This window comes from Marmota monax, unplaced genomic scaffold, assembly GCF_021218885.2.
Source record: "Marmota monax isolate L192 unplaced genomic scaffold, Marmota_monax_Labrador192_F-V1.1 WCK01_AAM20220418_F8-fsc00045, whole genome shotgun sequence".
Taxonomy (NCBI): domain Eukaryota; kingdom Metazoa; phylum Chordata; class Mammalia; order Rodentia; family Sciuridae; genus Marmota; species Marmota monax.
Genome location: NW_026692132.1, coordinates 5,775,653 through 5,800,575, shown reverse-complemented (window position 1 = coordinate 5,800,575; position 24,923 = coordinate 5,775,653). Strand labels below are relative to the sequence as shown.

Here is a 24,923-nt window from a genome sequence, read left to right as displayed (position 1 = left end):
TGTCTAGTATAGGTGTTTAAATTTGGTTATCCTAGAATGGAAAATCACATGTTTAAAGTAAGCTTGAAATTGTCATGACAGCCTTTCTTCAGTAATGAAATGAGGAGAATAAGAATAATAAAAATGAGAATAAGTGGTGTTTATGGATTCTTGTGCCTTTCAGTATTGTCTTTTTTAATTTCTCAGTGGGAGCCTAGGATTTCTAGTATATGTCCTTTTTTTTTTTTTTTTTTTTTTTTTTTTTTTTGTGCCAGGGATCAAATCTAAGGGCACTTAAGCACTGAGCCATATTCCCAGCCCACCCCCCCCCCCAACCTTTTAAATTTTTTTCAGTTGTAGGTGGACACAATATATATATTTATTTATTTATTTTTATATGGTGCTGAGGATTAAACCCAGTGCCTCACACATGCCAGGCAAGTGCTCTACGACTGAGCTATAACCCCAACCCCTTGGTAGATTTTTTTTTAATTGAAATATATCTACATATAGAGAAGTATACAGATTCTAGATATGTCGCTTAAAGAAGTTAACAAGAGTATACTTGTGCATCTATCACCCAAACCAAGAAACAGAGCCTTAAAAGAACTCTAGAAGCTTCCTGTACCTAGGGATCTATCCCTGTCTACAGCACTGCTTCTGGGGATAAATGTAATTTGCTATAGGAGTCCTAAGTGGACTTTCATGAGTAGGAAAATTACAGTAGTTTGTATATGTTATTAACATCATACTCAGGGATGAAAGAATGAACGCTTTCCCCTAATATCAGGAGCAAAACAAGATTTTTCACTTTTACTCCTGTTATTCAACATTATGCAGAAAGTTCTAACCAGAACAATTAGACAAGAAAAAGAAATTTAAAGCATCCAAATTGGAAAAGAAGAGTTTATTTATATATTTTTTATCCTATATATAAAAAATCCTAGAGAATCAGTAGAAAGCTACTATAGAGCTTATAAACAAATTCATAAAAGTTGCCAGGTATAAGATCAACATATAAAAATTGTTTGTGTTTGTAGGTGGGCATTGTGGTACAGACCTGTAATCCCAGCTGCTTTGTAGACTGAAGTTAGGGGATTGCTTGAGCATAGGAATTTGAGAATAGCCTAGGCAACATATCAAAATTCCAAAAAAAGAAAAAAATTTAGTTGGTTTTTTTTTTATAACTAGCAATGAGCAATCTAAAAAGGAAATCAAGAAAGCAATTCCATTTAGAATAGCATTTAAAAGAAAGAATACCTAGGGATAAATTTAATCAAAGAGGTGAAAGACATATACACATTCTGTTTGTTAGAAATTAATCACTAAGCGTAGTCTACAATCAAGGGGAAGGGGAATTAAGCTTCACTTTTGAAATACAGACTATCAGAATATTTGTTGAATGTATTTTAGTAAATACCACCATAACTTGAGAGTAGGATGAGTCATCTAGGATGCTGAAAACATTCTGTCTTCATGTAGGTAGTGATAACATAAATGAAAAAAATTAAGTAAATTTTCACTGAATTGTGTGTTTTAAGATTTATGGACTTTATGTATGGGAAACCTCAAGAAATTTTTGAGTTTTAGGATTATTGTACCCGTACAATGCTATGTTTAGATTTTTATTCTTAGTATCTGTATTCTCTTACTAATTAATGTCTCCTGGAAGTGATTCCGTAGGGGAAAATATCTCTTGCCTACATGGATGATAAGTAAAGGAAATTATATAGTATTTTGTAGCTCCTTATAGTCGCCTCATGATCTTTGAAAACACACTTAAATCTTAAAACATGTAACTCTACTGAAATGGAATTTCTGTATCTAGAGGCTGTTGGAAGCTGTTTGGGAGAAGTTGGTCCTATAGATTTTTCTACCATAGCTATACAACATAGCAAAGATATATCTTATACCAAGGCCCTTGAGTTATTTGAAGATAAGGAACTTCAGTGGACATTAGTAGTGTTGATCTACCTGAATAATACATTGGTAGAAGAATGGTGAGTATTTCTGTATCTCTTACATCTGATCATACTGACTTAATCTGACAGTAAAGTACACTTCATGTAAATTTTCATTTCCAATAACTAAGGCATTTAAATTCTTATGCTTTTTAAAAGTCTCATGTATTTCTTGAAAAGCATTGTATTTTTATTAATTCATATAATCATTGACCCTGCTATGTACCAAGACCTTAATGCAGTGATCAAGATTCCAGATAAGAACTGTGTTAAAATCTACTGGATGGCACTAGAGCAGATTATGCTTAGTGAAGCTAGCCAATCCCTAAAAAACAAATACCAAATGTCTTCTTTGATATAATGAGAGCAACTAAGATCAGAGCAGGGAGGAAGAGCAGGAAGAAAAGATTAACATTAAACAGAGACATGAGGTGGGAGGGAAAGGGAGAGAAAAGGGAAATTGCATGGTAATGGAGGGAGACCCTCATTGTTATACAAAATTACATATAAGAGGTTGTGAGGGGAATGGGAAAATAATCAAGGAGAGAAATGAATTACAGTAGATGGGGTAGAGAGAGAGGATGGGAGGGGAGGGGAGGGGGGATAGTAGAGGATAAGAAAGGCAGCAGAATACAACAGTTACTAATAGGGCATTATGTAAAAATGTGAATGTGTAACTGATGTGATTCTGCAATCTGTATTTGGGGTAAAATTGGGAGTTCATAACCAACTTGAATCTAATGTATGAAATATGATATGTCAAGAGCTTTGTAATGTTTTGAACAACCAATTAAAAAAAAAAAAATCTACTGAGAGTGCATCAGGCAAACGGAAAAAGACCAGGTAGTTCCACAAAGACAATTAAAGTAGAAGAATTTAAAAGGTGACATTTCAGGCACTTGTCCAAATCAGAGGTGCTTCCATGTTTAGTCTGAGCTTCATTCTGGTCTTAGAGCAAAAGCTTCATAACCACTCAAATTTTACACTAATCAGACAAAATCTTTTGGTTTTCATTTTTTTTTAATATTTAGTTTTTAGTTGTAGTTTGACGCAATATCTTTTTATTTTATTTTTTTTTTTTAAGATAGAGTGAGAGAGGGAGAGAGAGCGAGAGAGAGAATTTTAATATTTATTTTTTAGTTATCGGCAGACACAACATCTTTGTTTGTATGTGGTGCTGAGGATCGAACCCGGGCCGCACACATGCCAGGCAAGCGTGCTACCGCTTGAGCCACATCCCCAGCCCTTGACACAATATCTTTATTTATTTATTTTTATGTGGTGCGGAGGATCGAACCCAGGGCCTCGCACATGCTAGGCGAGCGCTCTACTGCTGAGCCACAATCCCAGCCCATGTTTTTCATTTATTCTCTGTGCAAAACAAATTGCAAAATATTATGATTATTTCAGTTTATTGGTTATGAGACTAAACCCCTACCCCGTTATTTATTCTTTGACTGATTTATTCCATCACCACCAGTTTGGGAGTTAAGTTTAAAAGATATTTCCTCCAAACAGGCATTTTTCTATGTTAAATGTGTTTTGATTTTGTTTCTCTATCTTTCTCCTCCTCATCCTGCCTGCTGTGTTTGTAGTATGGACTCAGTGGACTAATATTTTTCTTTTGTTATTTCTTTGCTTTAAATAGGCTGACATGGTTTCTTTCCCACATTTTATTATAAAAATGGTCAAACATACACCAAAGTTTAAAGAATTTTAAATACTCATATACTCACTTTATAAATTCTAACCATTCTTCTTGTTCATTTATTAATCCATGTCATTTTAAAAATGTTCCATACATAACTTTAAAAGTATTTCTGGCACAGTTTTTGAAGGGAAATTTTTCTGTAGGAAAGTTGTAAGTATTGATTTATTTGTTTTTCTGAAAAAGATTCATAGATATTAGCTTGACTTAATAGGGAACAGGTAAAAGTTTTTTTGTCTTTCTATAGGAGGGGAAAAAAAACATCATTAGTTGTTGAAGGGACTTTAGCATATACCTTGAATCCCAAAATAGCTGGTTCAGTAAGGTTTCTTTGAGGAAGTACCATTGGATCTAATCTGAGGATCAGGAGTAAACAATAAGATAATTAAGGATAAAGCATCCAAACAGGTAATGCTAGAATACAGATAAGGTTGGTCTATTGGGGGAACAGAAAGAAGCATGGTATGAGGAAAGATGGTAGGAGATGAAATTAGAAAGGTGGGACTAATTCTAATTAAGGAATTTGAATTTTATTTCAAGTATATTAAGCCATGGGGTTTTTAGTAGAGTTGGGTCATAATTCAGCTTACATTTTTTACTCTGGTTTTTATATGTAAGATGGATTTCAAAGGCAAAATTGCAAACAGGAAAATCAATTAAGAAATGATTACAGTAGTGCATTGGAGAAATGATGATGATTTGGGTGTCATTAATGGAGATGGAAGACATGGATGGAACCAGGCTGTGTTTTGAACATAGAGCCAGTGGGATTTACTGATGAATTGGATATGGAGAAATGAAGACAGAATTTAGGTCTTGGGTGTTTCCTACGGGTGTGTGTGTGTGTGTGTGTTGTTTTGTTTTTTTGCTCATTTGTTTTGTTCTCCTTGTTGAACCCAGAGCCTGTGCTAGACAAACATTCTCCCGCTGAGCTTTACAGTTATAACTAGTAGTTGGATTTATCCAACTCAAACATGCATGGAAATCTATTTCAGTTCATGATCCCCCCTTTTTCCTTCTTCCTTCCCTCCACTCTTTTCCTCTACTGTAGTAGACTTTCTTTTACTTTTTTATTAATTTGTATTTGATTGGTTCTTTGTTATCCTATCCTTCCCTTCTTTCCTTTATTTTACTACAGCTTCTGCATATAAGAGAAAACATTTAGCCTTTGAGTTTCTGAGTTTATTTAATTTCATTTGGCATGATATTCTCCATTTCCATCTATTTACCAGCAAATGCCATAATTTCATTCTTTGTTATGGCTGAGTGGGACTCCGTTGTATAGATATACTACAATTTCTCAATCCATTTGTCTATTAATGGGCATCTGGATTGATTCCATAATTTAGCTGTTGTGAATTGTGCTGCTGTAAATATTGAGGTGGCTGTATCAATGCAGTATGCCAATTTTAGATTGTTTTAGAAAATACCAAGGAGTGGGACAGCTGGGGCATATGGTGCTTCCATCCCTAGTTTTTTGAGGAATTGCCCATACTGTTTTCCAGAGTAGTTGTACTAGTCTACAGTCCTACCAGTGATGTGTATCTTTTTTCCTTCAACCTTGCCAGCATTTACTGTTGTTTACATTCCAGATCATTGCCCTTCTGACAGGAAGGAGATGAAATATTACTGTGATTTTTTTTTTTCATTTGTTCTAATGACAGCAGAATGCATTTTGATTCAGTGTACACAAATGGAGTACAGCTTTTCATTTTTCTGGTTGTACACGATGTTAATCACACCAATTGTGTAATTATACATGTACCTAGGGTAATGATATTTGTCTCACTCCACCATCTTTCCCATGACCCGTCTCTTTCCCTCTGCTCAATCCAAAGTTCCTCCATTCTTCCCATGCCCCGCTCCCATTTTGGATCAACATCTACTTGCCAGAGAAAACATTTAGCTTTTGGTTTTTGGGGCTTGGCTTACTTTTCTTAGCATGATATTCTCCAACTTTATCCATTTACTTGGAAATGCGATAATTTCATTCTTTGTTAATGCTGAATGGTATTCCATTGTGTATATATACCACAGTTTATCTGTTCATCTATTGAAGGGCATCTAGGTTGGTTCCACAGTTTAGCTATTTTGAATGGAGCATACTATAGTATGCCAATTTAAGTCCTTTGGGTTTAGATCGAGGAATGGGATGGCTGAGTCAAATGGTGGCTCCATTCCAAGGTTTCTAAGGAATCTCCATACTGCTTTCCAGAGTGGTTGCACAATTTGCAGTGCCATCAGCAATGTATGAGTGTATCTTTTCCCCCACATCCTCACCAACACTTACTGTTGCTTGTATTCTTGATAATTGCCATTCTGACTGGAGTGAGATGCAATCTTAGAGTAATTTTGATTTGCATTTCTATAATTACTAGAGAAATTGAACATTTTTTCATTGATAGATTGTATATCTTCTTCTGAGAAGTGTCTGTTCAGTTCCTTAGCCCATATATTGATTGGGTTATTAATTTTTTGGTGTTAAGTTTTTTGAGTTCTTTACATATCCTCGAGATTAGTGCTCTCTTTGAAGTGTGTGTACTAAAGATGTTCTCCCACTCTGTGGACACTTTCTTCAAGTTATTGATTGTTTTGTTTGCTGAGAAGAAGCTTTCAAATTTCAATCCATCCCATTTATTAATTCTTGATTTTATTTCTTGTACTTTAGGAGTCTGATTAAGGAAGTCAAGATCTAATCCAACATGATGAAGATTAGGGCCTACTTTTTCTCCTATGAGGCACAGGGTCTCTGATCTAATTACTAGGTCCTTGATCCACTCTGAGTTGAGTTTATGGTGAGAGATAGGGGTTTAATTTTCATTTTGCTACATATGGTTTTTTCAGCTCTTCCCCCACCATATGCTGAAGAGGCTGTCTTTTCATTAATGTATGTTTTCAGCTCCCTTGTCTAATATGAAATAACTGTATTTATGTGGGTTTGTCTCTGTGGGTACTATTCTGTTCCTTTTGTCTACATGTCTGTTTTGGTACCAGTACCTTGCCATGTTTGTTACTGTAGCTCTGTAGTATAGTCTAAGGTTGGGTATTGTGATACTTCCTGCTTTACTCTTCTTACGAGGATTGCTTTGGCTATTTTGGGTCTCATTTTTCCAAATGAATTTCATGATTGCCTTTTCTCTTTCTATGAGGAATTCTAATTCTAATTAAAATCCCAACAACATTAAATTAAATCTGTGTAATGCTTTTGGTAGTATGGCCATTTAGACATTATTCTTCCTATCCAAGAATATGGGAGATCTTTCCATCTACTAAAGTCTTCTTCAGTCTCTTTCTTTAGTGTTCTGTAGTTTTTATTTTAGTGATTTTTCACCTCTTTTGTTAGATTGATTCCCAAGTGTTTTTTATAAGGCTATTCTGAATGTGGTAGTTTTCCTAATTTCTATTTCAGAGGGTTCATCACTGATGCATAGAAATGCATTTGAGGGCTGCGGTTGTAGCTCAGTGGTTTGGCACTTGCCTTTCATGCGTGAGGCACTGGGTTCAATCCTCAGCACCACATAAAAAAATAAATAAATAAAATAAAAATAGTGTGTCCATCTACAACTAACCTTACACTAACCCTAACCCTAACCCTTAACATAACCCAAATCCTAAACCTTACCATAACACTAACCCTAACCATAACCCTATTCTAACCCTAAGCCTAACCCTATTCTTATTTGTTACACTAAACCTAAACGTAACCCTAACCCTAACACTTTCCCTAAACCCTTTCCTGAACCTAATACTAACCCTAACCGTAACCATAACCATAACCCTAACCCTAAAACTAACCCTAACACTAACCCTAACCCTAACTCTAACCCTAAGACAAACTGGAACCCTAACTCTAAAATCTAACCCTAACCCTAACCCAATCAAAAACACTAATCCTAACCCCAACATTAACCCTAACACTAAAACTAATCCTAACACTAACCCTAATGCAAAACCTAACCCTAACACTAACCCTAATACAAAACCTAACACTAACACTCATCATAAAACTAACCCTAATCCTATTGTAACCCTAACACTAACTAACCCTAACCTTAACCTTAACACAAACCTTAACCCTAAATCTAACACTAACACTAACCCTAATACTAATCCTAACCCTAACCCTAATCCTAACTGTAATCCTAACCCTAACACTAAGCCTAAACCTAACACAAACCCTAACACTAACTCTATCACTAACCCTAACCCTAACTTTAACCCAAAGCTAATCCTAATACTAACCCTAACCCTAAACCTAAACCTAACAGTAAACCTAACCCCAAACCTTACCATAACCCGAACAATAAACCTAAACCTAACAATAAACCTAACGCTAACATTACAATGATCTTGACATATCATATATCATACATTTGATTCAAATGGGGTATGAATTCTTATTACAGATTGTAGGATCACATTGGTTATACAGCCACGTTTGTACATACTGCCGTACTAGTGTCTATTGTATTCTGCTGCCTTTCCTATCCCCACTCCCCTCCCCTTCCCTCCCATCATCTCTCTCCATCTACTGTAATTCATTTCTCTCTCTCTCTCTCTTTTTTTCCCCCTTTCCCCCACATCCTTTTATATGTAATTTTGTATAACAGTGAGGGTCTCCTTCCATCTTCCATGCAGTTCCCCTTCTCTCTCCCATTCCCTCCCACCTCTCATCCCTGCTTAGTGGTAATCTTCTCATGCTCTTCCTCCCTGCTCTGTTTTGTGTTGCTCTCCTTATATCAAAGAAGACATTTGGCATTTGTTTTTTAGGGATTGGCTAACTTCACTTAGCATAATCTGCTCTAATGCCATCCATTTCCCTGCAAATGCCATGATTTTGTTATTTTTTAGTGCTGAGTAATATTCTGTTGTGTATAAATGCCACATTTTTTTTATCCGTTCATCTATTGAAGGGCATCTAGGTTGGTTCCACTGTCTAGCTATTGTGAATTGTGCTGCTATGAACATTGATGTAGCTGTATCCCTGTAGTATGCTCTTTTTAGGTCTTTGGAGAATAGTCCAAGAAGGGGAATAGCTGGGTCGAATGGTGGTTCCATTCCCAGCTTTCCAAGGAATCTCCATACTGATTTCTAAATTGGCCACACCAATTTGCAGTCCCACCAACAATGTACAAGTGTACCCTTTTCCCCACAATCTCGCCAGCACTTGTTGTTGTTTGACTTCATAATGGCTGCCATTCTTACTGGAGTGAGATGGTATCTTAAAGTGGTTTTAATTTGCATTTCTCTGACTGCTAGAGATGGTGAGCATTTTTTCGTGTATTTGTTGATTGATTGTATGTCCTTATCTGAGAAGTGTCTGTTCCCTTGGCCCATTTGTTTTTTGGGTTATTTGTTTTCTTATTGTTTAATTTTTTGAGTTCTTTCTATACTCTGGATATTAGGGCTCCATCTGAAGTGTGAAGGGTAAAAATTTGTTCCCAGGATGTAGGCTCCCTATTTACCTCTCTTATTTGTTTCTCTTGCTGAGAAAAAACTTTTTAGTTTGAGTCCCATTTGTTGATTCTTGATTTTCACTCTTGTGCTATAGGTGTCCTATTAAGGAATTTGGAGCCTGACCTCACGAGATGGAGATTAGAGCCAACTTTTTCTTCTATTAGATGCAGAGTTTCTGGTTTGATCCCTAGCTCCTTGATCCATTTTGAGTTAACTTTTGTGCATGGCAAGAGAAAGGGATTCAGTTTTATTTTGTTGCATATTGATTTCCAGTTTTCCCAGCACCATTTGTTGCAAATGCTATCCTTTCTCCATTACATGCTTTTAGCACCTTTGTCTAATATAAGGTAGTTGTAATTTTGTGGATTGGTCTCTGTGTCCTATATTCTGTACCATTGGTCTACCCTCCTGTTTTGGTACCAGTACCATGCTGTTTTTGTTACTATTGCTCTGTAGTATAGTTTAAAGTCTGGTATCGCTATATCGCCTATTTCTCTCTTCCTGCTTAGAATTGCTTTTGCTATTCTGGGTCTTTTATTTTTCCAGATAAATTTCATGATTGCTTTATCTATTTCTACAAGAAATGCCGTTGGGATTTTGATTGGCATTGCATTAAACCTCTAGAATACTTTTGGTAATATCGCCATTTTAATGATGTTAGTTCTGCCTATCCATGAACAGGGTATATCTTTCCATCTTCTAAGGTCTTCTGTTTCTCTCCTTAGGTTCTGTAGTTTTCATTGTATAGGTCTTTCACCTGTTTTATTAGGTTGATTCCCAAGTATTTTATTTTTTTATTTATTTTTTTGAGGATATTGTGAATTGGGTGGTTGTCCTCATTTCCATTTCAGAGGATTTGTCACTGATATACAGGAATGCCTTTGATTTATGCATGTTGATTTTATATCCTGCCACGTTGCTGAATTCATTTACTAGCTCTATAAGTTTCTTGGTAGACCGTTTTTGTCTGCTAGGTATAGGATCATGTCATTCACAAATAGTGCTAATTTAAGTTCTTCTTTTTCTATCTTTATGCCTTTAATTTCTTTCATCTGTCTAATTGCTCTTGCAAGTGTTTCGAGAACTATGTTGAATAGAAGTTGTAAGAGAGGGCATCCCTGTCTTGTTCCATATTTTAGAGGGAATGCTTTCAATTTTTCTCCGTTTAGAATGATGCTAGCCTGAGGCTTAGCATAGATAGCTTTTATAATGTTGAGGTAAGTTCCTTTTATCCCTAGTTTTTCTAGTGTTTTGAACATAAAGGGATGCTGTACTTTGTCAAATGCTTTTTCTGCGTCTATCGAGATGATCATATTGTTCTTATCTTTAAGTCTATTGATGTGGTGAATAACATTTATTGATTTCCGTATATTGAACCATTCTTGCATCCCAAGGATGAATCCTACTTGATCATGGTGCACAATCTTTTTGATATGTTTTTGTATCCGATTTGCCAGAATTTTATTGAGGATTTTTGCATCTAAGTTCATTGGTCTATATTTTTCTTTCTTTGAAGTGTCTTTGTCTGGTTTCGGAATCAGGGTGATGTTGGACTCGTAGAATGAATTTGGAAGAGCTCCCTCTTTTTCTATTTCCTGAAATAGCTTGAAAAGTATTGGTATTAGTTCTTCTTTAAAGGTTTTGTAAAACTCTGCTGTATACCCATCTGGTCATGGGCTGTTCTTGGTTGGTAGTCTTTTGATGGCTTCTTCTATTTCCTCCATTGATATTGGTCTCTTTAAGTTGTGTGTATCCTCCTGACTCAACCTGTGCAAATCGTATGACTTAAGAAATTTATCGATGTCTTCACTATCTTCTATTTTATTGGAATATAAGGTTTCAAAATAATTTCTAATTATCTTCTGTATTTCTGTAGTGTCTGCTGTGATATTGCCTTTTTCATCCCGTATGCTAGTAATTTAAGTTCTCTCTCTTCTTCGTTAACATGGCTAAGGGTCTGTCGATCTTATTTATTTTTTTCAAAGAACCAATTTTAATTTTTTTTTTATTTGTTGTTCAAAACATTACAAAGCTCATGACATATCATCTTTCATACATTTGATTCAGGTGAGTTCTGAATTCCCATTTTTACCCCAAATACAAATTGCAGAATCACATCAGTTACACATTCACAATTTTTACATAATGCCATATTAGTGACTGGGCAGAATACAACAGTCCAACTTTTAATTTTGTCAATTTTTTCAGTTGTTTCTTTTGTTTCAATTTCATTGATTTCAGCTCTGATTTTAATTATTTATTGCTTTCTACTACATTTGCTGTTGTTTTGCTCTTTTTCTAGGGTTTTTAGATGGAGTGTGAGATCATTTATTTGTTGGTTTTTTCTTTTGTTGAGGAATGAACTCCAAGCAATGAATTTTCCTCTGAGAACTGCTTTCAGTATGTCCCATAGATCGTGATATGTCTGTGTTTTCATTTATCTCTAAGAATTTTTTTATTTCCTCCTTTATGACTTATGTAACCCATTGATTATTCGGTAACCTATTGTTCATTCTCCAAGTGATGTAGGATTTTTCCTTCCTTCTTTTATCGTTGATTTCCAGTTTCATTCCATTATGATCGGATAAGATGCATGGTGTTATCTCTACTCCTTTATAATTTCTAAGAGTTGCCCTATGGCATAATATATGGTCTATTTTTTTTTAAAGAGTGAATTTTTTAATATTTATTTTTTAGTTTTCTGCGGACACAAGATCTTTGTTTGTATGTGATGCTGAGGATCGAACCCGGGCAACACTCATGCCAGGCGAGCGCGCTATCGCTTGAGCCACATCCCCAGCCCCAATAGTGGTCTAATTTTGAGAAGGATTCTTGTGCTGCTGAGAAAAAAATATATCCGCTTGATGATGGTTGATATATTCTATATATGTCAGCTAAGTCTATATTATTAATTGTGTTATTGAGTTCTATAGTTTCTTTATTCAACTTTTGTTTGGAAGATATGTCCAATGGTGAGAGAGGTGTGTTGAAGTCACCCATAATTATTGTGTTGTGGTCTATTTGACTCTTGAACTTGAGGAGAGTTTGTTTTATGAATGTAGCAGCACCATTGTTTGATGCATAAATATTGATAATTGTTATGTCTTGTTGGTGAATGGTTCCCTTTAACAGTATATAGTGTCCTTCTTTATCCCTTTTGATTAACTTAGGCTTGAAGTCCATTTTATTTGATATGAGGATGGCCACCCCGGCTTGCTTCCGAGGACCATGTGAGTGGTATGATTTTCCCAACCTTTCACCTTCAGCCTGTGTATGTCTTTTCCTATCAGATGAGTCTCCTGACGGCAGCATATTGTTGGATCTATTTTTTTAATCCAGGTTACCAGCCTATGTCGCTTTATTGGTGAGTTTAAGCCATTAACATTTAGGGTTACTATTGATATATGGTTTGTACTTCCAGTCACGGTTAGTTTATTTATTTATTTATTTTTAATTTGGTTTGTTTTTCCCTCTTTGATTAGTTCCTCCCCCCTCCCCGCTTTACTGAGGTACTTTCCACTGTTGGTTTTGGCGGTGGTTTTTTATTTCCTCTTCGTGTATTGTTTTGCCCGAAATGCTTTGCAGTGCTGGTTTTTTTGGCTGAGAATTCTTTTAATTTTTGTTTATCATGAAAGATTTTTATTTCATTGTCAAACCTGAAGCTTAATTTTGTTGGATACAGTATTCTTGGTTGGCACCCATTATCTTTCAGTGTTTGAAATACGTTGTACCAGGATCTTCTTGCTTTCAGCATCTGTGATGAAAAATCAGCCGTTAACCTAATTGGTTTACCCCTGAATGTTGTCTGCCTCCTTTCTCTTGTGCCTTTTAATATTCTTTCCTTGTTCTGTATGTTGGATATCTTCATAATTATGTGTCTTGGAGTTGTTCTATTGTGGTTTTGTATGTTTGGTGTCCTGTAGGCTTCTAGGATTTGTACATCCATTTCATTTTTCATGTCTGGAAAGTTTTCTAAAATTATTTCATTCAACAGATTGCTCATTCCTTTGGTTTGGACCTTTATACCTTCCTCTATCCCAATGACTCTTAAATTTGTTTTTTTTTTATGATATCCCATATCTCTTGGATGTTTTGCTCGTGGTTTCTTACCAGCCTTTCTGATTTGACTGGACTCTTTTCGAGATAATATATTTTGTCGTCATTGTCTGATGTTCTGACTTCTTCTTGATCTACTCTACTGGTAATACTCTCATTTGTTTTTAATTTAGTTTATAGTTTCCTTCATTTCTAGGATTATTGTTTGATTTTTTAAAATAACCTCTCTCTCCTGGTAGAGTTGTTCTTTTGCTTCTTGAATTTGTTTATGTAATTTGTTGTCGAAGTGTTCTTTCATTGTTTGCATTTGCTGTCTAATGATCTCTTTAAAATTCCATTCCATCTGAGTCAGGTATGTCTTGATTTCTTTATCTGACCATTTTTCTGATGCCTCTAGGTTCTCCTGTAAATTTAAGCTATCCCGCGTTGTTTGTAATCCTTTTTTTCCTTGTTTTGTCATGATGCTCACGTTGGTTTTCAGCTCTGTTTGACTGCTGTGTTACTATTACTCCTATGAATTTGTTTTGGTTTTGTATATCTCCAGGATCTCTCCTTTGTGATGGGAGACTATGTCTAGAGATGTTGGGTTTTATTGTACTTTAAAGCAAATTCATTCGTTTCATAAAAGGCATATGGATTCTGATGGCATATAGCAATCTGTGGTTTGGTCTTAGGACTTTATGTTTAGGTCGGGTGATGTGATGGTATGAAGGTTAGAATATCTTAGCTACCTTGGAAGATTGTTCTACTGAAGGGGGATATTAACAGGAGAATGGACCAGAGTATTTTGGGGAAGCTAGGGACTTGGGCGCACTATAGACTGCCTCGGAACATTCATCTATATGCATTTAGTAAATTACACGTAATAGAAGTCGTAATGCTTGGGAGGAAAGGTAGGGGAAGGGGAAGGAAGAAGTCACTAAGGAGAAAGAGAAAAAGAAAAATAGGTAGAAGAAAAGAAAAGAGAAAAAAAAGGATAAATGCAGTCTTAGAGTTCTATTTTCTTCTCTTCCAGTAGATGGAGCTGTGCACTCCGGGCCACGCTTCTGCCCTCAATACGCCAGAAACAATCCCTGTGACGTGGCGCCTCTTACCCAACTGGGCGGCTCACCAATCCTGGTAGCCCAGGGCCATTCCTTGTCTCCAACACGCCCCTTCCCCCAGCTTCTCCTGCCATCCAGGGCCCCACTTAGCAGTGCCGTTCTCCACAGAACTAGTTACACTCCGGGCCTGCAGTCCCCTGGGTACCCTGTTCTCTTGAACCACTGGACACTCTCTCTGTTTGCCATTCACCCAGTCTCCAAGGTTGTGGAGTGCGGGGTCTGGGGGCTGTCAGCTTGTTTTGTGTGATTCCCTCCAGTAGCCACGCCCTTGGGAGCCGGCGAAAAAGGACTGGGCTGTCGCCACTGGTTGAAGAGGGAGTTGGAGGTCAGTTGCCCCTCCTGATTCCCTGGGCTCCTATAATCACACTTACAGAGAGCTGGGGAGAGATTTTTGAGATTTCCCAGCTGTATGGAGAGGTAGGGCTGAGGGTCACACACCTGTGGTCGCTGATTTCACTGCTGAGCTATCCCATCCGCCAAACTCTGATGACGTCAGTTCTCTGCTATGGTGGACACTGGTCTCCTTGCCGAGGTGTCTGATGGAAAGTGTGGGTCTGGTCTGTCTTTCCTAAATCCCTACCTCAGATCTCAGTCCACTTTCCCATGGAGGCTCGGTTGACACCTCCTCAAAAGATCCTCAAAAGATCTGAAGTTTTGTTTCTCTACGCCTCTCGAGGGTCTCTGTAGCGCTGAGTCACGGTGGGTCCCCGGTGAGTAAGTGTCAGATTTCCAATCAACCAGCCAGTATCTCCTCGTGTGGGGTAGCCTGGATTCACCTGCGCCCGAGCTTGCTGTGGCCTCTGAGAAGCTCAAACTCCTCGCTTAGGTTTCATCTCAGCCCAACTTTGCTGGACATTCCTGAACAGACAGCATCCAGTCGTTCTGAAGTCTCTCTGCCAGCATAGCTGAGGAGGTCACGGGAGTGTTCCCTCCGCACCTGCCGCCATATTCTCTCTCTACAACTAAAAAATATTAAAAAAAGAAATGCATTTGATTTATGTGTATTGATTTTTATATAGAATTTTTATATAGAATTTTTATATAGAATGCATTTATTCTATATGTTTTCTGGTGGAATTTTTTGGATCCTGTGAATATAGAACCATGTCGTCAGCAAATAATGATAATTTGAGCTTTTCTTTTCCTATTCATATTCCTTTAATTTCTTCTGTCTGTCTGATTGCTTTGGCTAGAGTTTCAAGGACTATGTTAAATAGATGTAGTGAAAGAGGGTGTCCCTGTTGTGGTCCAGTTTTTGGAAGGAATGCTTCCAATTTTTGTCCACTTAGAATGATGTTGGCCTTGGGCTTAGCACAATGTAGAGGTGTGTTCCTACTACCCCTACTTTTCCTGGTGTTTTGAACATGAAAGGGTACTGTATTTTGTCAAATGCTTTTTCTGCATCTGTTGAGATGATCACATGATTCTTATCTAAGTCTGCTGATTTGATGAATTAATTTTATTGATTTCCGTATGTAGATCCAATTCTGCATCCCTGGAATTAACCCCACTTGATCATGCTGAGTTGTTTTTTTTTTTTTTTTTAAATATGTTTTTGTATGTGATTTTTTTCAGAATTTTATTGAGAATTTTTGTATATGTGTTCATCAGGGATATTGTTCTGATGTTTCCTTCCTTAATGTGTGCTTTGTTTGGTGTTGGCATCATGGTGATACCAGCCTCGTAGAATGAGTTTGGAAGGGTTCCCTCCTTTTCTACTTCATGGAATAATTTGAGGAGTATTGGTATTAATTCTTCTTTAAAGGTCTTGTAGAATTTGGCTGAGAATCAATCTGGTCCTGGACTTTCCTTGGTTGATAGGCCTTGGATGGTATCTTCTATTTCATTGCTTGAAATTGATCTGTTTAAATTGTGTATATCTTCCTGATTCAGATTGGGTAGATCATATATCTATAGAAATTTGTCAATGTCTTTGAGATTTTCTATTTTACTGGTGTATAAATTTTCAAAGTATTTTCTAATTATATTCTGTATTTCAATAGTGTCTGTTATGATATTTCCTTTTTCATCACAAATTTTAGTAATTTGAGTTTTCTCCTTCTTTCCATTAGAGTGGCTAAAGTTTTATCGATTTTATTTATTTTTTCAAAGAACCAATTTTTTATTTTGTCAATTTTTTGGATTGTTTCTTTTGTTTCAATTTCTTTGCTTTCATCTCTGATTTTGATTATTTCCTGTCTTCTAATGACTTTATTGTTGATTTGTTCTTCTTTTTCCAGGGCTTTGAGATATAATGTCAGATCATTTATTCATTTACTTTCAATTGTTTTAATGAATGATCTTAATGCAATGAACTTCCTCTTAGCTGCCTTCATAGTGTCTCCTGCTGTTGGAATAGCTTCTATTTTTTATTTTATCATTGATTTCTAATTTTATTCCGTTAAGATCGGATAGAATGCAGGGTAGTATGTCCGTGTTTTTGTATTTGTTAAGATTTGCTTTGTGGCATAACATTTGGTCTGTTTTGGAGAAGGACTCATGTGCTGCTGAGAAAAAAGTATATTCACTTGTTCAAGGATGAAATATTCTGTATATATTTCTAAATTATTGATTGTATTATTTAGTCTAAATTATTGATTGTATTATTTAGTTCTATAGTTTATTTGTTTGTAAAATCTATCCAATGGTTAGAGAGGTGTGTTAAAGTCACCAGTATTATTGTGTTGTGTTCTTTTTAATTCTTGAAATTGAGAAGTTTTTGTTTCATATATGTAGGCGCTTCATTGTTTGGGACATAAATATTTACAATTGTTATGTCTTATTGATATATGATTCCCTTAAGCAGTATGAAATGTCCTTCTTTATCCCTTCTGACAAATTTGCTTTGAAGTCCACTTTATCTGATATGAGGTTGTAAACCGCTGCTTGTTTACACAGTCCATGTGAGTTGTAGGGTTTTTCCTATCCTTTTACCTTCAGTCTGTGGATGTATTTTCCTATGAGATGAGTTTCTTGAAGGCAGCATATGTTGGATCTTTGTTATTCCAATATGCCCTTCAGTGTCTTTTTATTAATGTGTTTAGGCCATTAATATGCCGGGTTATTGAAATATGGCTTGTATTTCCGGTCATTTTGGTTTATTTTTGGTTTTTTAACTTCACTTGGTTTCTCCTTTGATTGGCTTTTCCTTTAGTGTAGTTTCTCTCTTTGCTGATTTTTATTGTTGTTTTTTATTTCCTCTTCACAGAATATTTTACTGAGAATGTTCTGCAGTGCAGGCTTTCTCATTATGAATTCTTTCAACTTTTGTTTATCATGGAAGGTTTTTATTTCATCATCAAATCTGAAGCTTAATTTTGCTGGATATAAGATTCTTGATTGGCATTCATTACCTTTCAGAGCTTGATATATGTTGTTCCAGGGTCTGGATTGAGAAATCTGCTGAGATCCGAATTGGTTTCCCCCGTATAAGTAATCTGAAATTTTTCTCCTGCGGCTTTTAAAATTCTATCCTTATTCTGTATGCCAGGCATTTTCATTATAATGTGCCTCAGTGTGGATCTGTTGTAATTTTGTACATTTGATGTAAGCCTCTTGCATTTGATTTTCCATTTTATTCTTAGGGTTTGGGAATTTTTCTGATATTATTTTATTGAAAAGATTGTGCATTCCTTTGGTTTGTATCTCTGTGCCTTCCTCTATCCCAATACATCTTATATTTGGTCTTTTCATGTTATCCCATAATTCTAGGAGGTTCTGTTCATGGTTTCTGACCATCTTCACTGTGTGGTCAGTTTTGTTTTCAAGATTATATATTTTGTCTTCATTGTCTGATGTTCTGTCTTCCAAGTGACCTAGTCTGTTGGTGGTGCTTTCTATTGAATATTTAATTTGGTTTATTGTTTACTCCATTTCAAGAATTTAGTGTTTCTTTTAGAATCTCTCTTTCTTGAAGTAATCGTTTGCTACCTATATTTGCTCTCTCATATCTTTATTGGAGTGATCCTTTGTTGCCTGTACTTGCTGTCTTATGTCTTTCATTAATTTGCGGATCATTTAAATTATGTACATTCTGAACTGCTTCTTTGACATTTCTTCTGCTGTGCTATCAAAGGATTCTATTATTATATCATCTTGGTTTGTTTGGGGCACGTATATTCCCTTGTCTTTTCATGTTGTCCGTCTTTCTCTCCCTCTAGCAGTGGGGATCCAAGGTGTTAACAGTTTCTACCCTATAATCTTAGAGTGTCCCTGCAGGTTTTCTGTATCTTGCCTTTAAGGGGGAGATCAGTATCAACACCAAGCAATGCAAACATATGCAACCTTAAATCAAATAGTTCTGTTTAGATGGTTACACATTTGTTGAATTAAACAGAAGTGATGTGTTCAGTTATTATCTGCAATATAAACAGTATATTTGCAAAAGGGTCTACCATTTCTACTTGTGGGCAGAGAGAGAAGGGAGGGTGTAGGGTGTGATGTTTATGAGATAGGAGGTGAGAATATAGATGTATTACATCAAGGAGGGGTGAGAGTGGAATCAAAAGAATTTTGCTGTTACCATAAAAGTGAAAAAGGTGACCCTGTGCAAGGCTCTCTCCTGCCTCTGCAACAAGATGGTATGTATTAGCATACCTAGCAGGGATACCTCTGGCGCAGGGGCTTTGTTGATGATCTTCCAGGTCCTGGCTGTTGTCCCTAGATGGAAGCAGCCATGTTCCCAGTTGGTGGCTGCAGTAGTGTTAAACGTGTAAGTACCTTGGTGTTGGGCTTCCAGGTTCCAGCTGGTTTCCCAAGATGTATGCCTCCCCAACTAAAGATGGTTGTGGCAGCAGCTCAGGTAACTCAAGATGGCGGTGGAGGTGTCTCAAGATAGAGGCTAGCACTTTCATAAATGAGGCTGAAAAGGCAGGCAATGCGATAGTGTTGGGCAGCCTGTTCAGGATTGTAGCACTATGGCCTGTGGTGCTGTGGAAGGCAGCTGTCTCCAGACCCTATCCAGTGTCCCAAGGTGGAAGTGGGCCAGGGGAGCCACTCCTTGGTAAATAGGGAACCACTGCATAGTTCCCTATGGGCATGGACATTCCTTTGCAGAGGTGCAGCTCTGCAGGGCAGTCTTGGACCCTTAGTGTAGTTTAAATTTGCATTTCTATGATTGCCATGGATGTTGAACTTTTGTGTATTTGGTGGCCATTAGTGTTTCTCCTCTTGAGAAGTTTCTGATTACTTCTTTTGCCCACTTATTGATTGGGTTATCTGGTTTTCTGATGTTAAGTTCTTTTTAGTTTTGTATATTCTGAAAATTAATCCCCTATCAGAGGTGTAGTTGGCCAAGTTTTTCTCCCATTTTATAAGGTCTCTCTTCATGCTCTTAATTGTTTCCTTTGCTGTGCACAAGTTTTTTAGCCCAATGTCATCCCATTTATTGATTCTTGGTTTTATTTTTTGTGCTTTGGGGGAGCTGCATTTATTTTAAACCAAGAAACCTAAAAGGAATTAAGTACTTATTTGATGATTAATTATCATTGCATCAGACTTAATCATCAGATTTTATGACATTTTTGTCATTTGTTATGTTTATAGTACTCTTGTATTACAGCCTTCATTTTCCTCATTTTTTGTTGTTTTTTTCCTCCTTTTTGTAAAAGAGAATGACCTTCACTTTTTTATTAGAGATTTTAGCTATCTTTACTTAATGATTCTCATCTAGATTTGGTCATAATCATTGTGTACGTACTACCACTTGTTTAATTTTTTTGTTTGTACTTATTTCTTACTTGGGATAAAACAACATTTTGCTTCATCATAAATTATTTATATCTCCAGGAAAAATTTGATTCAAATATTTTTTCCTTAGGTGAATCAGTATTTTATTATTCTTACTAAAGTTTTTTCGGATATGTTATTTCCAGGTATTTCTTATTTATGAATCCCTTGAATTTATGGTCATTATTTGAACATTATTATATTGAATGAAGAAAATTGCTATTACAGTGATTAGTAATTCAAGTTTACTGAAGGAATGTTAAAAATCCTTTGATATTTTTACTTGGATGTAGAATTTTATAGGTGTAAAACTTTGTAATATAAATTTAAGTTTCAATTTTTCATTTTTTTCAGTGGAGATTGTTTACATTCAAGATTAATAAGTGAACTACATGCGTTTTTGTGTTTTTCAGTGTCAGAGTTCGATCAGCTGCTGTTACCTGTTTGAAAAACATTTTAGCTACAAAGACTGGACATCGTTTCTGGGAGATTTATAAGACGAGAGCAGATCCCTTGCTCACCTATCTACAGCCTTTTAGAACATCAAGAAAAAAGGTCTCTGAAGTAATAAATTTTTATTGACTATCCACTATGTTTTGAGTATTAGTATTTTATTTGAATTATGCATGTCAACTTTCTTAAAATAGTAATATAATACCACATGGGTTTTCCTAGAATTAATTTAAACTGTACTTTTTGAGTCTAGGGGATTTGTCATTCTTTTTTATGATAGTGTGAGAAAACTGATATAGATAACCTAGGCATGTAATGGTTGAGTTGGGGATAGGGGAAATTATGAGTGACGTGCCTTTTTGTCTTAGCAATAGAAAACCTTTTTATTCCATAAACACTATTGATTCTCGAAAGCAAGCATTTATTTCCATAGGAAGTTAACATATCACAATCCCTAGTAGAATATAAGATAACCTCATAATCTTATAATAATAATATAATAAATCAATAATTTTAATATCCCTTTTCCCCTGTTGATATCATTACAAGGTTCTACTAAAAACACTCTGAAGGATATTTAAGAATCCTAAATGTTTCTTGTTTCTTTGTTTTTAAAGTGATTCAGGAATATACAGTTGAATTTCTGCCAATTAAATTTCAGGGCATATACCCATCATTAAAGTAGTACTTTTAATGATTCATAATTTTGGTCATAGTAAAATTTACTAATAATAATAAGGCTTAATTAATGAAACTAGTGAAACAATCTGTAAAGCACTGTAATTTTTTATTTTGGGTGAGTTTTTTTGTTTTGTTTTTTTGCAAGACTTGACATTGAGCCTTGGAGCAGGCAACCACTGAGCTACATCCCCAGCCCTTTTAATTTTTTGAGACAGGGACTCATTAAGTTTCTCAAGTTGTCCTCATCACTGTTTATAGCAGCACAATTTACAGTAATGAAGCTATGGAAACAACCTAGGTGTTCTTCAGCCCATGAGTGGATAAAGAAAGAAATATATTTTATGTGATGGTAAATGGATGGATCTGGAGATTATCAGGCTAAGTGAAATAAGCCAATCCCCAAAAACTTGGAAAGGTTGAGTGTTTGCTCTGAAATGTAGAGGCTAACCCAAAATATGGGGGCTCTGTAGGTGTGGGGAGAAAGAGAAAGGGGAGTGGGAATCTCATCAAAATAGATGAATGGGGCTGGAGTTGTAGCTCAGTGGTAGAGCGCTTGCCTAGCATGTGTGAGGCACTGGGTTCGATTCTCAGCACTGCATATAAATAAATAAATAATAAAGCTCTATCAACACTAAAAATATATTTACAAACAAAGAGAGGAGATAAGTAGAGTAAATGAAGGGAATTGAAGGGGAGGAATGAAGGATGGGAAAAGGGAAGAATATTGGAATGAATCTGTCTGAACTATTGTATGTTCATACATGAATATAGCACAATGAATCCCAACATCAAATATATCTATAAGATATCAGTTTTTAAAAACTATAAAATTTGGGCCGAGGCTGTAGTTCAGTGGCAGAGCACTTGCCTAGTATGCATGAGCTACTGGGTTTGATCCTCAGCACCCCATATAAATAAATAAATAAAGGCATGCTGTCCATCTACAACTACAAAAAATAAAAATAAAGAACTATTAAATTTCAGAAAAATCAGTAGAGTAGAAAGGGAGGAGAAGAGGAGGAGAAAAGGAGTTTCTGGGACTGAATTAGAGCAAATTACATTCCATGTTTTTGTGATTATGTCAAAATGTATCCTAACATTTTATATAACTTAAAAGAATCAATTAAAAGTTTTTTAATAAAGAATAGCAGAAAAGTTCCTGTTCCCCTAAAGCATGTTGGATTGTAGTAGAAAGCAGCACATCTGCCCTGAACAGACTTAGCAGCAGGAATGAAGACAACTCAGAGGATACTTTGTGAACTGTTGACAAAGTTAAATAGAAAAATGATTTTGAAAAATCTCATTTTATTTGAAATCAATTTTAAAGGGTAGAGTTGGACCGGCGTTTGTACATGAGACAGATGAAGCAGAAAACTGGTGATATATATAAGATATGCTGATAGTGATAGCTGACTGTAGAGCCCATGTTTTCTTGCTGTCTAGACCAGTCATTTTTCACCATTCCACTCTTCCTCTCATATAAATTCATTTTAATTTAAAAAGGTAACTATTGCCTCTGGATTTAGTTTTAAGTATATTTAGTTTTATTTGGAAACAGATTTATATCTAGATAGTCATTTTACACAGGAAAGGTAAAATAATTTTCTGATTCTCTTATTTGTACTTTGTGATCTAGTTTTTAGAAGTACCCAGTCTTGATAAAGAAAACCCTTTTGAACGCCTGGATGATCCAAGTCTTTGGATTCCTCAAAGTGAAAATCATGACATTTGGATAAAGACATTGACTTGTGCTTTTTTGGACAGTGGAGGCTCAAAAAGTGAAGTTCTTCAATTATTAAAGCCAATGTGTGAAGTAAGAAGATTAATTAATCTAATGGAATTCCTTTGTTTTTTCTTTGCTTTTCTCATTCTCCTTGACTTCTATGTACACAATCATGGCTGTGCAGCTAAAAGAGTATTCTGGTATTGCGTATCATCTCCAATTGTCTTCATGCAGTATCACCCACATTTAGCTGCTGAAAATTGATTAAATTAGGCATCTTTGGTCCTAACACTACAATAAGTTTCAGGTTTTCAGTGACAACACACTAGATGAGTTCTAAAAGGTGCCCTGAGCAATTTGTTACTAATTATAATTTAAATATTAATGATGGTAATTTATTTATATTAACCAAAAGTCAACTCTTAACTTTGTTTACTTCTGTTAAAATCAGTGTCATTTACTCTCTCTAATATGCTTTCTTGAGTGAATGAAGGGTAAGGACAATAGTTAGAATTGCTTTTTTTTTTTTTCCCAATTCATTATAGTAAAGAGTACACTTATGTACCACATCAAACAACAAGTTCATAGTCTCCATAGGGCTGAGGATGTGTGGTAGAGTCTGTGATTGACATGTGCAAGGTCCTTGTTTCAATCCCTAACACCAAAATAATTTTTTAAAAAAGATTTTTTGTTTGTTTTGGGTGCTGGGCATTGAATCCAGGGGCACTTTTCCACTGAACTACATTACCATCCCTTTTTATTTTATATTCTGAGATGCAGTCTTGTTGAGTTCCTCAGCTGGCCTCAAACTTGTGATCCTCCTGCCTAAGCCTCTTGAGTTGCAGGAATTAGAGGCATGCTCAACACACTCGGCTTTTACAGAATTTTAAAATCAAATATGTAATTCAAAACACAATAATGACTGTAAGACCTAGAGGTTAACTCAACTTACAGTACTATCAAACATGATTTAACAGAAATATGAGAACAAATTATCTGGCTAAGATAAGTATTTACCAATTAAAATTTATCAGTAGAGGAATCATTTGGTAAAGCACCTATGTTGAAAGAAGTGTAAAAACAGTCCTTTTTTGGGTGCCATGGCACATGCCCATAATCCCAGCAGCTCAGGAGGCTGAGATAGGAGAATTGGGAGTTCAGAGCCCGCCTCAGCAAAAGTGAGGTGCTAAGCAACTCAATGAGACCCTGTCTCTAAATAAAATACAAAATAGGGCTGGGGATGTGGCTAAGTGGTGGAGTGCCCCTGGGTTCAATCCCCAGTACCCCCCTGCCAAAAAAAGCAGTTCTTATTTTCTACTGAGAAAATAGAGTAGTGAATAAATCATCACCTTTTCTGTAATACTACAGTATACTCAGAACAGTTCATCAGAGTGGTACCCATGGCATGCATACAACTTTTTTCTCATTAGTAAACAAAACTAAGATTTTTATGACATTTTGACTTTGAGCCAAGACACGAACTATTTCCTACTACCTTAAATTTATAGTTCCAAAATTGGCTTTTGGAATTGTCTTTACTTAAAAGGGAAAAAATGTACCATTGGTAATCTACAATGTGACTTTTATGTGGAATTGATTTTTTAAATTAATTATTTTATTTATGTATGACAGTGGAATGCATTACAATTCTTTTTTTTTTTTTTTAAATAAAGAAAAGTGTTCAGATTTATTTGGAAATTCACAGTTTCTAATGGCACCACAGCTCCGTAGTTACAAACTGAAAGTCCTCTTTCCACAACAGATGGTGTGACTTCCCATTCTGCCTCTGTTCTCATCTGGACCTTTTTTTCAAGGGCTTCTATACAATCTGGCCCTCTTGCTCTGAATGGCTAATTGTGCAGACTGAACAAAAACAATTTAATCTCCTAAAACATACTGTTAACCTAAACCAGCAACTTAAAGAAACAAAAAAAGGCTTTAAATAAGTCACATTACAAACAATACCCCAAGAAAGGTATCAAACAAGTTTAAAAACAATTATTACTAACAGTGCTCAATAAGTTATAACTTAAATCTCAATTCTCTCCCTTTTAAAAAGAAACGTGTTCCACTTT

General features: G+C 35.8%; 1 protein-coding gene across 5 annotated transcripts in view; it reads left to right on the top strand.

The window, feature by feature from the left end:
- Atm (ATM serine/threonine kinase) overlaps positions 1–24,923 on the top strand; it is a 154,059-nt gene that overhangs the window by 70,678 nt on the left and 58,458 nt on the right. For all 5 annotated transcript variants that reach the window (XM_058586520.1, XM_046466355.2, XM_046466346.2 and 2 more), the window contains exons 34-36: positions 1,808–1,979; positions 20,405–20,546; positions 22,762–22,938. In XM_058586520.1, the coding sequence (XP_058442503.1) occupies positions 1,808–1,979; positions 20,405–20,546; positions 22,762–22,938 (491 nt within the window). The remainder of the gene's footprint in view (positions 1–1,807; positions 1,980–20,404; positions 20,547–22,761; positions 22,939–24,923) is intronic.